This window comes from Leguminivora glycinivorella, chromosome 14 (genome assembly GCF_023078275.1).
Source record: "Leguminivora glycinivorella isolate SPB_JAAS2020 chromosome 14, LegGlyc_1.1, whole genome shotgun sequence".
Classification (NCBI taxonomy): Eukaryota; Metazoa; Arthropoda; class Insecta; order Lepidoptera; family Tortricidae; genus Leguminivora; species Leguminivora glycinivorella.
The window spans coordinates 21,389,991-21,408,062 of NC_062984.1; the positions used below are offsets into that span (position 1 = coordinate 21,389,991).

An 18,072-nucleotide genomic window follows, 5' to 3' on the forward strand; every position below is an offset into this window, starting at 1 on the left:
CATCAATTTACCTCAGTTTAACCAGTAATAATATTATTGACTACTCGGTGTTTGCGTGTTATGTATATTGATTGGTGAAGTTTTAGTGCTCCGGTGCATATACTATACTGAAATAATAAAAATAATGCCTAGAAAACCAATAAAGTTGTTAAAATATGGATTAAGACGGTAATATTCCATGTAAAAAACGGTCACCAAACGGTCGACAAACGGTCGCAAAATGGTCGCAGCGTACACGCGTGACCGAAAGCAGTGAATATTTATTATATTTTCAAAATGGCTTCTTGTATTAATTTTTTCCAGGTATCCTCAAACTTTATAAACAATTAAATATGCCGTCGTACTCAGTTGCCCTCACTAAAGAAGATTTAAAAAAAATTGTAACGTGCGTACCGAGATGCTGGGTTGTAAAGGATCGGGGATCATATTATTATGGTCTTCTATAGAGCAGCTAGTATTTTGCGGCATTTCACAATTGACACTTGTTGAAGTAGTCGTCATTAATATTACTATCAACATTAATTTCAGCGATCTGTACTTCTTTTGTCAAGATTTTTGTATTGATAAGTGTCTACAAATTTGTAATGTTAAAGAGATATAAATAAAACGTAGTAGAGTAAATAATGTGTTTTTTTTTGTAACCCAAACAAAATACTTGTAGATACGAGTGCGGAAAAGAGGAAAATCGATACGAGTAGCGATAAATTAATACACAAACGAAGAGAGTGTTTTAAATCGACACGAGTTGTGAATGTCCTTTTCGCACGTGTATCGTATGACGATTTTCAGTACCTAAATCTAAGCTAAGAGTTTCGACAGACAAGAAATGAATCATTGCTTGATTTGCTCGCACTACTGCGTTAAAAAAAGCAGCATCTGTACTGAAAAAAACTATCATTGCGCAACAGAAATTCTATTAATATCACAGTAAATACTCTATTTCATTTGATTCCTACTTTTATTGTGTAAAGCAACACTACACTTCATTTTTATCAATAAGAATTAAAAATTATATATTTAATACATTAAGTAACTATAAAGTGCTTATCTATTTGTATTATCATTCTGCACTTTTCTTAACTTTCCCACATTTCTATAAAATGTCGAAGAGTGCTTAAATGGTCGTCGTCGTTTATTATTATTTAATTCGCTCATATTTAAATGATTCAAAGCAACCAGTCCACAACTTCACAAGACAGTTTGAGAAACCTTCGTATTTCAGATTGTCATTTGCGGATACAGTGGTTTAGGAGCAGTTCGGTAATCAGACCTACACATGTGTGTACAAATTCTGTCAATGTCACTGTCAGAAACCGTTCTGACAGTGACAATGACAGCCACAAATTCGTCCACATGTTGTTACCGTTATGTGTGCAAACGTCGACTAATAAAGTGTCGTTAAAAGTCATTCTGACAGTGACATTGACAGCCACAAATTCGTACACATTTTGTTACCGTAAGGAGTGCACACGACGACTACATTTTGTTATTGTATCAATACGGTCGCATTGTTTGCACGTCGTTACCACGCGTTATGTCACATTTGACAGTTAGTTACTGATTTGAAGATTTTGCGACTGAAATGGTTGTATGGGTAAGAACACTCCCGACTAACTCAGCTTTCAGACAAAAAAAACGAAATCAAAATCGGTTCATCTGTTCGGGAGCTACGATGCCACAGACAGACACACACACAGATAGACAAACAGACAGACAGACAGACAGACAGACACGTCAAACTTATAACACCACTTCGTTTTTGCGTCGGGGGTTAAAAATAGAGCTTAATAAATCACCTTTGTATGGAATCCCATCTCACCCCAATGAGGACGGACTACGGGGTGAGGTGGGGTTTTCCTGTTTATCATCAAAGTTAATTTCTAAACTACCCAAAATAAAAATACAACAATAAGTTCGCATATTTAAAAAAAAAAAGTTATCGAGGCTTGAAAGTCAGTTTTGGCGCGCAACTCACCCCAAATTACGATACATGGAAAAATAAAAAGAAGCTCATATCATATACCTATCTTTTTATTTACATCTTTGTTGATAATGAGTTAGTAAGTAATTATGACCGGGCCTACGTCAGCCGTTCATTCGAATGAACAAGTGGCCGAGGGGCTCGCCTGTGTAGTCGCGTGGCACGTACCTAAATACTATTCTTCTGAGTTTTACGTAGTTACTTATTAGTATTATTTAAATAAAGCGTAGGTATTTCTTTTGCGGCAAGTGAAGGATCTGTTACGTTAGTAACTTATTAATAATCTGTGGTATGACCACCTGTCATCCCTAATTGGCATCCAAGATAAAACCACGATGAGCGATGACGGCATTAACCCACACAGGCCGGTCAAGTTCAAGATTGAGCTAAGTGCGTGTGGTGATGCATTAGCGGCGATCCGGCGATTACGCTGCGTTGCGACAGCGTCCGTTTCTCTTAGATACATCCTCCGGCCTTCGGGCACGGTGATGAGTATGGACAGTATCTTAACTTGTCACGCAACGCGCGCTCCCATTTATGGCTACCTCTAGTTTGACGCTGAGATTTTATATCTGAGCGAATATATAAATTAATATCTACGTATCTCTCGTACTCGCATATTAGTGAGACTGCGATGAATAATAAGATTAATAAGTAAGTAACAAAGACGTCAGTGAATAATATGTCAGTTTGCTTAAGCAGTCGTGGTAGAGGCTCACGGTGACAAGTGGCCAATCGATCACTAATATCGAAGAATGAAGTAGGAGGTAGGGCATAGCGAATGATATTCCGCTTTGTGTGGTAAGGCACAGCACAGCGGATATCGTCTCGCTCGAATCTAGAGCAGAGCCCAACTGGGGTAGTACCTCCGCCTTACAGAAGACCGCAGCCAAATAGCACTAGACCCTACTCATAGTGTTGTGTTCCTGCCGGTGAGTAAGGCTGCCAGAGCTCAACGAGGGTGCGGTGTGCTGATGACGGGAGGACTTACGGAACTAACTTGTTCCGTCTATTGTCCTTTGAGTCGTCGGCACCCGAACCCTCCTTAGAACTTGTACACTCCTTTTTGCTGTGTACTTAACACAGCAAAAGGGAATGTATAAGTTTCTAATGGGGTGGCAACGCGCATGTGACACTGTTTGAGTTGCAGGCGTCCATAGGTTACGGTGACCGCTTTACATCAGGCGGGCCGTATGCTTGTTTGCCACCGACGTAGTACAAAAAAAAAAAAAGAACGATAGTGTAGATACGTCAATTATTACAATTACAGATGGAGTGCGAAAAGGTTGTTCTTCGTAGTCTTACGGAAACGTACGAACGTGTCATGTTATTTCAGTCAGTCTCTGTTCAAGACGTACCGATACTGACACTGTTTGGACTAGCATGACAAATACGAACGTTTCCGGAATATTACCAAGTAAAACCTTTTCGCACTACATCTATACGACCGTTGCATGCGGAACGTTTTCGAAGTGATGCGTTATTTTGAACATAAAGTACTGAACATATATTTATTGTGTTGGCCTCGGTGCAACTCAGATGTACTGTGGGGCAGCTTTGTGGGCTAAACGACTCGATTTTACTCGGCCCTAATTACGACCTACTGCCATTATGCGGATTGCTGGTATTCACTGGTTGTATTTTAAATAGGCATTCTTTTAAATCTCCAGTGAGACTCAAAATACCTACTTTAAATATTTTTTAATACAGTTGCTCAAAAAGTGCCCGTTTTTTGGCTGTTTAGCGTGCGAGAAGTTGTATTTTACGAACTAGTGCGTAAAATGTACAAGTACGTTCCATTTTACGACTACTTAATGAGCTATTTTCATATTAGTCTAGTTTACTAAGACGGAATAAAACTAAAAACATACTATTAAGTGACTAATATTTAAAACGTTAATATTTCATATGTAATTGTTTACTTTTAGTCATGCTAAACATAGTTTTTAAAATGGTTTAAACTTTGAAAAATCAGTCATAATGAGTCGTGTAAACAGAACATGATTGGAACGAAACGCGCCTTCTACTGTCAAAGTAGAGGCGTCTACCATGTTTTAACTTAATGCACGTGCAAAAACCTCAATATGTTACGAGATTTGTCATAATTATTTTACATTATTTGCAATACATCACATCGGGGCATAAATGGATCGATTAAAGTAAAATGTAGTTGTACATTAACGAATCGTCCCAAATTGTAAATGTTTATGTTTTTATGGCACCCAATGAAATAAATTATGTTAGATGAATAGCAAACTCGAAAATATGCTCGCAAGTTTAAAAGCTTCAAAAATACGCCTTTGAGTTGTCAAATAATCCGTCAATGTCCGTGGGAAAATTGATAGTTCGGATTGTTTTATTTCGTTGTAGTGGTTGTAGTAGTGTTTTTTTCGCAACTGTATTAAAAAACGTCGTTCGTCACACGTGCGAGAATGTCATTCTTCACTCGTCCCGAGATTTGCCACTCGCGTGCCGCTCGTAATGACATACTTCTCGCACTTATAACGAAATGTACTATTTCAGTGCAGATGGTGTTTTTTTACGCACTAGTGCGAGATGTGGTTCATACGCTAGGTCGAAACTTTGGAGACTCATCTGTACTGAAAAACGTCGTACGATACACGTGCGAAAAGGAAATTCTGAACTCGTGTCGATTTAAACACTCCCTTCGGTCGTGTTTTAATTTATCGCCACTCGTTTCGAACTTCCTTTTTTACGCACTTGTATCGAAATATACTATTTCAGTGCAGATGGTGTTTTTTTTTACGCACTAGTGCGAGAAGTGGTTAATTTCTTATAAGATCGAAACTTCGAAGGGTCATCTGTACTGAAAAACATCGTACGATACACGTGCGAAAAGGAAATTCGTAACTCGTGTCCTTCGGTCGTGTTTTAAATTATCGCCAATCATTTCGAACTTCCTTTTTTACGAACTTGTATTAATGTAAGTACTATTAAGCGAGTAACTCATTCGACGAGTGAAGCCGGGGTCGTTACTCTGTGAAAAAGATCCTCGGAAATGGATCGAAACATGTCGAGCGTTGTTTCGACTTATTTGAAACGTGAGTAACCCACTTTAAATATTTTAAATATATGTTTAGGTATTTTAAATAAACTACTATTTGTAAGGAATATTGACATGCATACGAGTTCTATTGTCGCACTGTTAACAAACTCTGTAAAGTTGCAAGAATTTTAATGATCTGACATTACCTACCTATGTCTTAAAACTGTAAACGAAGTTAAATCTATGGGCAGTTTCAGAAATTGGAACTCCCCAATTAGCATGAATAGTTAACAAAAATTAACTCGCTGTCACTTTTGTGACGGCAATTACTTAAGCATAAAATCTGTTTATATTTTTTTCCCCTCACTAGCTCGGAAACACGTGTTTTGTCCTTTAATACCAGCGGGTAAAAACGCATTTTATCCACTAGTGGGTAAAGTAATTTGACCTTGAATAAAGTCAAATTAACTGCTGTAAAATTGATAAAAGTAGGTGACTCTAGTAGTAAAGATGATTTACCACCTGTGGAAACTACTGGAAGCAGTGATAAACGCATTTTTAGCGTTGTAGTTTCCTCGCTATAGTGAGGGGAAAAGTTTTGTGTTACACTCGGATGCAAATGTATTGGGTTGTTAAGAAAGTAATGAGCGATCGATTGAATTCCACATAAAATTTTTGAGAGAGTTCTAGAATCTTCTATGGTCGAAAGTATATAAAGAGCGAGTCGCACAGTTTCTCGTCAGTCATTCACTAGCTGTCGCCGAGCTAATATAAGGAAGAAAATGGACGAATTAAAAGTGCATGTAAGGCATTGCTTACTATATGAATTTCAGTCTGGCCATTCAGCCGCCGAAGCAGTGCGTAATATATGTCAGCGTGTTGCTCCTGAAGTTGTGTCTGAGGCCACTGCGAAACGATGGTTCCAGCGGTTTCGTAGCGGCGACTTTTCATTATCAGATCAACCTAAGTCTGGTCGACCGGTGAAGATTGATGTAGCCAAATCAAAAACCTTAATTGAAGGAAAACCGAGGCTAACGAGCCGTACTCTTGCTACCGAGTTAGGCTGTTCTCATGTCACCATAGAAACACATTTACACGAGTTGGGAAAAAACTACAAATACAGTGTTTGGATACCGCACGAACTTGATAGAGATCAACTAAACCGCCGTGCCGATATCTGCATACAACTTCTGTCTTTTCGCCGCACATTCAACTGGTTGGACCATCTTATCACTGGAGATGAAAAATGGGTCTTATATATAAATCACACACGCAAACGTCAGTGGCTAGCTCCAAACGAAAAAGGAATAGAGGCACCAAAAACAGAGCCTCACCCGAAAAAAGTTATGCTGTCCGTTTGGTGGGATATTCATGGTATTATTCACTGGGAACTCCTACCAAGTGGAATGACTGTTACCGCATCAGTATACTGTAATCAGCTTGAAAATTTAAACCAAAAAATCTGTCAGAATCGTCCACAGCATGCTAAAGTTTTTTCTTACACGACAATGCTCGCCCACACATTGCAAAAGTGACTCGGCTAAAGCTATTGGAGCTAGGTTGGAAAGTGATACCTCATCCACCGTACTCTCCAGACTTGGCACCTACGGATTACGCATTGTTCAGATCGCTAAGCAATGCCTTGAATGAAAAAAAGTTCGATGATCAAGCCCATCTACGACAGTACATAGCTGAGTTTTTTGAATCTAAACCTAAGAACTTCTTCGCCGATGCTATTCATTCTTTACCAGAACGATGGAGACAAGTAGTAGATAACGAAGGCCATTATATTTTTGATAAATGATTAAAATAATAAATTAAATTAAAATTACAATATTGGTTATGATTCGCTCATTACTTTCTTACCAACCCAATATTTTACTTCTCGTGTGTTAAAAAACTCGCAAGTTCAGGATTCTATTCTCGAACCACTCGCTTCGCTCGTGGTTCAACTATAGAATCCTTTCACTTGCTCGTTTTTCAATTCCACACTCGGCGTTAAAATACAACTTTGCCCCCTTGTATAACAAATAACTATTTCACATTCTGAATGTAGATTATCGCTTAAAGTTTATGTAATTAACACAAAAACAATATTTTTATTGAAATGTCATGTTTAATTATCGTTACAAAACTGACAGTGAGTTAATTTTTGTTAACAATTTACGCTAATTGGGGGGTCCAAATTCTGATAATGCCCCTATATAAGTAGTATTTGGTAGTACGTACCTTATTGCGATATGATAACTAATAATGTATGCGGAATAACTTAAGAATCTTAAGATATTTTCCTTAACACCTCAGATATGCATATAATCTTTTAATCATTTAATAAATAGCGATGATGCAATCTCAGTAGGCACATTTTCTCATTAAGTACATTATTGAACATTGTAACATAAATATTAATGTATGCTTTCATGATTGTAAGTCAATATTATCAATCAATGGATGCGTTAACAACAGCTTATGCAATTACTTATGCAATTTACCTGCATATTACTTGACACACCTTTAGTTAAAGGCCAGGTCACACCGGATGCGTATGCAGTATATGCACATCTCTGGCTCATTGGGTATTGAAAAGGATTTACGAAGATAATTCGAACTTGTACATTATGCCATCAAAATGATATCAGTCGTCATGCATCTCAGTCACACCAATCATGTCGACTTCATTTTAGAAGATAATTTCAAAAAACGAAATGACGACTACGAGACGACTGAAAAAATTCCGGGGGCTTAGTATATGCAGATGTAATGCGAAAAGCTTCTCCTTCGTATTTTTCCGGAAGCGTTCGTATTTGTCATGCTAGTTCAGACAGTGTCCTACCTAGACCAGTGTCTAACCTAGAGAAACGCATTATGGTTGGCATGGTGGATGGAGGACTGGGAAGTGGCCATCCACCGACCCGCTGGGTGGACAGCGTTAAGGACTGCCAGGGATTAACACAGGCGCCTATTATGAGGACTGCAGAAGACCGTGCGGAATGGAGAGGTTTGGTGAGAAAAATAACGACCTCATGTGGTCGCGACCCTCAGCCACGAGGAACCGAGGAAGAAGAAGGTCAGACAGTGTCAGTACGTTGGTACGTTTCCGTAAAAACACGACGGAAAATCTTTTCGCATTACATCTGTATGTAAAGTTACTCTATGGTTTAGTGTGTGTGATAGTGCTGCACTCTGGTGGAAAAATGTTGCCGTAATAATCCCTATTTACTATTGTAGGACGTCTAGGGTGCTAAAGAATACAAATGGGCATTTTCAGAATTTGGGTCCCTCCAATTTAGCGTAAGTTGTTAACAAAAATTAACTCGCTGTCAGTTTTGTGACGACAATTAGGCATAAAATCTGTCTAAAAATTTACTTTTTTCACATTCTGAATGATGAGATCATCGCTTAAAGTTTATGTAATTAACACAAACACAATATTTTTATTGAAATTTCATGCTTAATTATCGTCACAAAACTGACAGTGAGATAATTTTTGTTAACAACTTATGAACTTACGCTAATTGTCCCAAATTCTGAAAATGCCCAAATAATTCTTTGTGTATCAGTCTTTAAGTAACTTGCTCGCTAGGTATGTCAATAGGCCATTTATTTATTTCACTTACGTCGATCTTTTAAATAAGTGATTACATGCTTTTGCCTTACACGATTATGTAAGTATTATGTTAATGTAATATGTGTAAGAGGACAGAACAGTTGTCTATAAATAAAACTACGACCGGTATGCAGTACGTAACTAATTTGAATAATAATAATTGGACATTCGCGGAATATCTACAGAAATGCATCGAAAAACCGGCTGAGATATGATCAAAACGATTGGTCATGGTTTAAGATAAATTCAGTCAAGTTTTTTCTAAATATATAATTATGGGGTTTACCGAATTATAATTAATAGTCTAGAGATTATATAGCGGTTCACTATTGTCTTGCAGAAACTTTTTTCGCATATATTTTATTTATATAATAGTTCTTGGCAGAGGTCACGATTGGCAGAAACACCTTACGCAGAATATGCTTTGGCATAAATCATTTCGCAGATTTTTGTAATGTCGAATTCTCTGCTGTCATAATGATGATGTACATAATAGTCTTCTAGTCGAACAATACTTTCGGAGATATTTGTGCATAATATTTACATACATACATACAATAATCACGCCTGTATCCCATAAAGGGGTAGGCAGAGCACATGAACTACTACTAAGTTTCAGTGCCACTCTTAGCAAAAAGGGGTTGAAAGAAATCCAAATTGTGACATTGCAGTGACAGGTTGCCAGACTCTCACCTACGCCACAATTTAACCCATATCCCACAGTCGACTTCTATGACACCCACGGGAAGAAAGGGGGTGGTGATATTCTTAACCCGTGATTTTTGACAGCGAGTTGGATGTGATGGGGATGCAAGATACCTACAGTCACCGTTAGACAGTATTTCCTGTACTGGGGCAGTATTTCCTTTTTGATAGCGTGTAATAATTCTGCTCATGTTATAGTCATGCTATACGATTATTATGGTACATAAAACTATGCTGTCAAGTTGGGTGGGCTTTTTATTATTTAAATTATTGTGTGATTAATGAACACAGGATTTTTATAAATACAAACTTATGGAATTTACCGAATTATAATTAATAGTCTAGATATTATAATGGTTATTCAGGTATCCCTTCAAATTATATACGCTCCTGTTAGTTGAGGGCCCACAAACGCTAGAGTCGCTGATGGAATTGGTCACTTTAAAGTATGCCATGATACAAGTTATAAGCTGTGGTCACACAGTGTGGCCATCTGTTGATCTGTAGCCACATCTTGTTGATAGTAGATCCTAATGTCTATAGACGCGTTTTTCACTGGACCAGATTCCCACAGGGGTAGCTAGCAACCCGAATAGGTACTTAAGAAATATCGACTTGTGCTACCGGGTGGGCGTTAGCCGCAAAAGCTAGAGGCTGAAGCTTTTCACATCTTTAGGTTATGAAATATATTTGACAGATCTCTATTATTTCTAGCTATACTTTGATCTCAGTGATCTATCCTAGATCATGCAAACACATCGATAGCTCCGAGTTTCTGGTGCAAACTGCTTAAAATACAGGGTGGAGGGCGGCTAGGAAGACATGCCAGGCCTGCAGTATCCAATGAGGATTACCTCCACCTCTGACGAAAAAATAAGGTACCTTGTTCCCGTTGAGTGTGGCGATGAGATCGTCCATGAGCAGCTGTCCCCAGGCGGCCAGCATGCTGGTCACGTAGTCGTGGTCAGCTGGCTGCGTCAGCTGGGCCGCTGCGAGGACCGCCAGCGTCGGCTCTGGTACGCGCGGCGGCTCCATGGGCTTGGAGACATCTGGGGAAGCAAAACAATTGTAAGGGCTTGTCAATTGAATCTACAATATGTATCTATGTCGAAAATCAACTGTAGGTAAGTATTTGTACGTAGTGGCATGGGCAATAGTACAGAATAGTAAATATTATAATAAATAAAAAGGTTGGGTGCGTAGTGCGTAAACGTCTATGTCTTGCTCTATGTTAAGTGGTCGAGTAGGATCTTCAAGTTATTTTTTTCGATTTGTGGTTTGTTGGTCATTATGTGCTCAACTAGATATTTCCATTGCAAAAGCTATAAATAAAATACTATAATTTATAAAACAGTTTTGAGAGTGCATAAGACAATTTAACTAATTTAACGTAAATGTTCATAATTATGATTGAATCATACTTGTTGGTAGCAATAAGGAAAAATATGCAAAACCTATCAAGGCATGATGACTGGATCAATGCGTTATTTATATGTAAACATTGAAGTGAATATACGGTATCTAGTTAAGCAAAAACCTGTAGGTACTTTGCAATAAGGTGTCAATTGGATAGTCGGGAATAAAATCTATAAATAATTCAGTCCTTCATGACTAGTAGGTTCTACATTAAACAGTCAAATCAATTAAAAGTCAGTGTTCAAAGTAGGTACCAGTTTGTCGAACTCAGACAAAATATGCGCTAGTAGCGAGGAGAGTCGACAGTCACCGACACTTAGAACGCCGCTTTTTTCCGGTAATCAAAGTACAAAAGGGGAAAGTGTCTACAGTGACAGGATGCAGAGTTCTTGTTCGTGGACGAGATATCTTTGGTTCTTTTTGGTAACCCTTTGGCGGCATATGTAAACGTTATGTTCTTATGCAACTTCATTCGCCAGGAAGTTCGGATTAGTATTTGTTTACAAGAAAGTCTTTCCTGTTCCAGCGCCCCACGCTTTTACAATCAAATATTATAATTAAAAGCACATAGTTTTTAAGCTTCAGCTCACAAATAGAGACAACTTGAACGATCCATAATTTATTTTTGGCTTTTACGTGCATTTATAAAAGCGTGTTTTATAGTGTTTTTTAAACTATTAATTTATTTTATACTTTTTAGTCATTAATAATGAAATACTTTTAACATTTATACATAAATTTATTTCAAGTAGGCGGATTTTACATGCCGTTTGTTGCTTAACGTGTACTTATTGCTAATTGCTACTTAATAATAACCAGCGGCTACCTTCTTATTACGGTATTATCATAAAAATGTTTATACCTAGTAAGTTATCCGTAAAAGATAGACCCCCTTTATTTGCTCTTAAGGGTCACAGGAAAAACATTACCCAACTTATTTTAAATACAACGTTGATCTTTCTTTTATGCGGGGGGCTTCGCCCCCCGAGTCCCCCTTTGTTTGCTCTTAAAGGTCACAAGAAAACGCTAACTCAACTTATTCTAAATACTACGTTGATCTTTCTTTCATGCGGGGGGCTTCGCCCCCCGAGGCCCCCTTTTCTTTACTCTTAAGGATCACACGAAAACTTTTTTTTTTTGTTTTCTTTTTCGTGGGGAATGCGTTTACGCATACCGCCGGGTCTGAGGTGGTGGGCGACCCGGTCGGTTATATGGGGCTCGAGGCTGTAAAGAGTCCCCCCTACCCACTAAACCCCACGGTGTCCATCCGCGGCCCCGCAGCGGCCATCCTGGATCAGAATCCCTCGCAGGTCGGGCCATGAGCCGACCGGTCCTCACTGTGGGAGCGCTTCCTGGACACAAGGGTCGCACTCTCCAACTCGAGAGCCAGCGTATTGGGCGGGGGCGCTCTCATGCATCCCTCGCCCGCTGGCTGTCTTTAGGGTGGCAGGTTCCGCTCGTGAGCGGCACGTCTGCGACCTATGCATCACAAGAAAACCTTAACCCAACTTATTTTAAATACAACGTTGATCTTTCTTTTATGCAGGGGGCTTCGCCCCCGAGCCCCCTTTGTTTGCTCTGAAAGGTCACAAGAAAACGCTATCCCAACTTATTTTAAATACTACGTTAATCTTTCTTTTATGCGGGGCTTCGCCCCCGAGCCCCCCTTTGTTTGCTCTTAAAGGTCACAAGAAAACGCTAACCCAACTTATCTTAAATACTACGTTGATCTTTCCTTCATGCGGGGGGCTTCGCCCCGCGAGCCCCCCTTTGTTTGCTCTTAAAGGTCACAAGAAAACGCTAAACCAATTTATTCTAAATACTACGTTGATCTTTCTTTCATGCGGGGGGCTTCGTCCCCCGAGCCCCCCTTTGTTTGCTCTTAAAGGTCACAAGAAAACGCTAACCCAACTTATTCTAAATACTACGTTGATCTTTCTTTCATGCGGGGGGCTTCGCCCCCCGATCCCCCCTTTGTTTGCTCTTAAAGATCACAAGAAAACGCTAACCCAATTTATTCTAAATACTACGTTGATCTTTTTTTCATGCGGGGGGCTTCGCCCCCCGAGCCCCCCTTTGTTTGCTCTTAAAGGTCACAAGAAAACGCTAACCCAACTGATCTAAAATACTACATTGATCTTTCTTTAATGCGGGGGGCTTCGCCCCCCGAGCCCCCCTTTGTTTGCTCTTAAAGGTCACAAGAAAACGCTAACCCAACTGATCTAAAATACTACATTGATCTTTCTTTCATGCGGGGGGCTTCGCCCCCGAGCCCCCTTTGTTTGCTCTTAAAGCTCACAAGAAAACGCTAACCCAACTGATCTTAAATACTACGTTGATCTTTCTTTCATGCGGGGGGCTTCGTCCCCCGAGCCCCCCTTTGTTTGCTCTTAAAGGTCACAAGAAAACGCTAACCCAACTTATTCTAAATACTACGTTGATCTTTCTTTCATGCGGGGGGCTTCGCCCCCCGAGCCCCCCTTTGTTTGCTCTTAAAGATCACAAGAAAACGCTAACCCAATTTATTCTAAATACTACGTTGATCTTTCTTTCATGCGGGGGGCTTCGCCCCCCGAGCCCCCCTTTGTTTGCTCTTAAAGGTCACAAGAAAACGCTAACCCAACTTATTTTAAATACAACGTTGATATTTCTTTTATGCGGGGGGCTTCGCCCCCCGAGACCCCCTTTGTTTACTCTGAAAGGTCACAAGAAAACGCTTACCCAACTTATCTTAAATACTACGTTGATCTTTCCTTCATGCAGGGGGCTTCGCCCCCCGAGCCCCCCTTTGTTTGCTCTTAAAGGTCACAAGAAAACGCTAAACCAATTTATTCTAAATACTACGTTGATCTTTCTTTCATGCGGGGCTTCGCCCCCGAGCCCCCTTTGTTTGCTCTTAAAGGTCACAAGAAAACGCTAACCCAACTTATTTTAAATACAACGTTGATCTTTCTTTCATGCCGGGGGCTTCGCCCCCGAGCCCCCCTTTGTTTGCTCTGAAATGTCACAAGAAAACGCTAACCCAACTTATTTTAAATACTACGTTAATCTTTCTTTTATACGGGGGGCTTCGCCCCCCGAGCCCCCCTTTGTTTGCTCTAAAAGGTCACAAGAAAACGCTAACCCAACTGATCTAAAATACTACATTGATCTTTCTTTCATGCGGGGGCTTCGCCCCCGAGCCCCCCTTGTTTGCTCTTAAAGCTCACAAGAAAACGCTAACCCAACTGATCTTAAATACTACGTTGATCTTTCTTTCATGCGGGGGCTTCGTCCCCGAGCCCCCTTTGTTTGCTCTTAAAGGTCACAAGAAAACGCTAACCCAACTTATTCTAAATACTACGTTGATCTTTCTTTCATGCGGGGGCTTCGCCCCCCGAGCCCCCCTTTGTTTGCTCTTAAAGATCACAAGAAAACGCTAACCCAATTTATTCTAAATACTACGTTGATCTTTCTTTCATGCGGGGGGCTTCGCCCTCCGAGCCCCCCTTTGTTTGCTCTTAAAGGTCACAAGAAAACGCTAACTCAACTTATTTTAAATACAACGTTGATCTTTCTTTTATACGGGGGGCTTCGCCCCCCGAGCCCCCCTTTGTTTGCTCTAAAAGGTCACAAGAAAACGCTAACCCAACTGATCTAAAATACTACATTGATCTTTCTTTCATGCGGGGGGCTTCGCCCCCCGAGCCCCCCTTTGTTTGCTCTTAAAGCTCACAAGAAAACGCTAACCCAACTGATCTTAAATACTACGTTGATCTTTCTTTCATGCGGGGGGCTTCGTCCCCCGAGCCCCCTTTTGTTTGCTCTGAAAGGTCACAAGAAAACGCTATCCCTACTTATTCTAAATACTACGTTGATCTTTCTTTCATGCGGGGGGCTTCGCCCTCCGAGCCCCCCTTTTCTTTGCTCTTAAGGATCACAAGAAAACCTTAACCCAACTTATTTTAAATACAACGTTTATCTTTCTTTCTTGCGGGGGCTTCGCCCCCGAGCCCCCTTTGTTTGTTCTGAAAGGTCACAAGAAAACGCTAACCCAACTTTTTTTAAATACTACGTTGATCTTTCTTTCATGCTTCCCCCTCGAGCCCCCCCCCCTTTTTCTGTTCTTATCTTCCGGCACCATCATCAGGCCTTGAAACCTAATTGTAGTCATAGTTCATTACAAGACTTTTCTAAGAAGCCCAAAAACAGCTATGATACGATGTTCCATCATGTAGTTCCAGTTCATATAAAAATATGATACATTGTATTTTCATCTTTACGTTCTTTCCTGTTTGAAAGGAAAAGGGCTATGAGATAAATTACCTGCCCTTCTCTTCCTATTATTGTAGACCATATAAAGTTACATCGTTTGTAGACGTCATTATGATTATCAGGACACGTAGCCAAATGGCACAAACGCTCACGAAACGAAACGCTTGTAGACTACCTTTCGCGGCGTTTCGGTTTCGTTTCGCGTCGCAGAAATGCCATTCGGCTACGGCACCTGACATTTGACTTTTCCAGCAATTTTGGTGCAGCATTGGCGCATTAAAGGAATAATATGTCTGAAGCCAGCTGGAACAGTTATTTAGGATTAACAACAGTAAAATGAGCCTTAATTAATCATCTACCTAGAACACACATGTTTGAATTCCTTCATTCCTACCATGCTGCACCGAAATTGTTGGAAAAGTTACGTCTGATGATTATGATTAGGTACGCCTGGGGCTGGAATCGAACCAGCGTACTGAATGAATAGGAATGGGTAAGTTATTTCTTGATATGCAAATTAGTATTTTTTTATGTTGTCCTCTACGTGGTAGGTACTGAGCAACAGGAACATGCGATAAGATTGTTTTTTTTTTTTGTTTTTTTTTTAATATAACTAATCCAAACCATGTCATTGAATGTAAGACCTCGTATGTCGTAACGCCATCATCGTTTTGTCACCAAAGAAAGTTGTATGTTAGGTTTAATCGGCCACATCCATCAAATGCGCATACGCAAGTAACAGGGTACGTAGCCAAATGCACGCTTGCGATAATATCGTTATCGTAGCTAGCTGTCTCTATCGCTCTTGTATTGGCGCGACAGAGACAGACTGCGTTTCAATCGACGTCTAGCGTCAACGATTGTCGCTTCTAGGCCGGCAGGCTGAGAACGTTTGAAATTTTAATATCGTTATGAAATAACGGATTAGAGATGGTTTTCTCCTCCAGGACTTAGACATACCCTATCAGCTGTTAAAGTATCACTCGGGACCTTTTAGACGCTTCGACACCCAGGTACCTACTGCAAATTCAATCTTATGGGAATTCAACATCTTAGGGTTCACCATACCGCAAAATCAACTTTCTTCGCAAAATTCAACATTTTAGGATTCAACAAGTAACCCAAATTCAACTTTATGCAATTTGGACATAAAAAGAACTCAACACAATGCAAATTCAACATTTTAACATTCAACATCCTGCAAATTCAACTTTTTGCAAATTCAACATTTTAATTCAACTTTATGCCAATTTGACATAGTCTAAGCGCGACAATGCAAATGAGCGGCAGCCATACACTGGAGCAAGACACAGCATGGGACCTTTTGCATTCGCATTTTTGGCTGCAACACCGCTGTCGCGCTTAGACCAATGTCGTGCAAATTCGTTTTAGGAATTCAACTTGGTGGTCCTGGAGGGGTTTTCTTTTGTGTGTTTGTGAAGAGTTTTTGATAAACTATGATCGAAGAGCATCGATCGGTTTATTTAAAACTAGCTTTTGCCCGCGGCTTCGCTCGCGTTAAATTCGTAAATTTCGGCACGCGCCATACACCTGCAAAAAGCCATACCAACTTCTCACCTCAATTCATTTTTCCCATTTAAACGAGCAATTCTTGTATATTTAAGTATTTATTTATTTATTTATATATATATATTTATTTACACTGACGGGAAACCGCTCTATTTCGCAGAAATTTGTTAGACAAAAAGTAGCCTATGTCATCTCTGTGCAGTATCCCTTGAACTATCTCATGTACTTTTATTGCAAACACTAGATGGCGACACAGGTCAAAAAAACGAATAGAAAATCACGTCAATTCGTCGCTCCGTTTTTGCCGTGAAAGATGGACAAAACAAACACACACACAAGGATAATACGAAACTCGGTTGCCCAGATTAATATTACTATAGATTCTAATGCATTGTGTTTGGAGCTTGGACAACTTTAATAACTTCTCGTACTTATAATTTGTAAATTTTGTCATATAATATGTTCTTACGTTAATTAATAAATGAGGTGAGTAAAGAGAGGGTGGTCCGCTGGTGAGGAGGTTAGCCACGTAAATCGAAGACCCGGGTTCGATTCCCAGCTTAGCCTTCGGTGGTCTCTTTTTCTTTGATGTATGAATTCTATGTCCTCTCATAGAAGAGCGTATTGGAAGTACCTACTGTTAAACAGGAAGAAATACCATGATATGCACCCATAAAAGTTAATGACCATGGCCCTAGTAATCATAGTATAATTGACCAGTATGATTGGCATGCGTAAACAGAGCTCATCACAGAGACATCTTTATCAACGAGACGGGAAATGTAATGAAATAACCTAACCACAAAATTAAAATTTTGAAAAAACCCCCGACTGCGACATAGTAGACCGACTTTCATGAAACATAGCTAAGAACACTCCCGACTAACTCAGCTTTTAGACAAAAAACCGAAATCTAAATCGGTTCATCCGTTCGGGAGCTACGACGCCACAGACAGATACACACACAGACAGACACACAAACAGATAGACAGACAGACAGACAGACAGACAGACACGTCAAACATATAACACCCCGTCGTTTTTGCGTCGGGGGTTAAAAATAGTGGCATGAAACTATATACAGGGTGGATTGCATGGATGGCAGGAGGAGGATACAGAATGTATTTTTTTGTTTTTGGGTTCACGTGATGTTACGTAAGTAGGAAACTATTGATACTAAACAGCAATGGCAACGATTGTTCATAAAATAGCATGAAACATAAATAAGAAAAACATTTTAGTATACCTAAAAGCTTTCTTACCTCGATTTGTGACAATAAAATTGTGACTTTTCTAATCGGGAAATTAAATACGCGTAAGAAAATAGGAGCGCATAAGTTCGACGCGAGTGCATATTAGCTAATATACCCGGACACTTCGGCCACTACCTACGCATCCTGTGGCCCTGGTACTCGAGCGCAGCGACACCGACACAGTGTGTGACGTCACCTGCTACGACTGCGTGCGTATAACTGGTTTAGCGGTCTCCCGCGCGCTACTGCACTTCTCTGATTCATAGTTCCCTAGTACTTGCGGTCTGAAATATGACGGGCGGCAACACGTGTGTGCGAA

At 40.0% G+C, this 18,072-nt stretch overlaps 1 protein-coding gene across 1 annotated transcript in view; it reads right to left on the reverse strand.

Moving 5' to 3' along the window:
• LOC125233212 overlaps positions 1–18,072 on the reverse strand; it is a 98,582-nt gene that overhangs the window by 31,786 nt on the left and 48,724 nt on the right. The window contains 1 exon segment of the mRNA XM_048139123.1: positions 10,183–10,349. Within this exon segment, the coding sequence (XP_047995080.1) occupies positions 10,183–10,349 (167 nt within the window).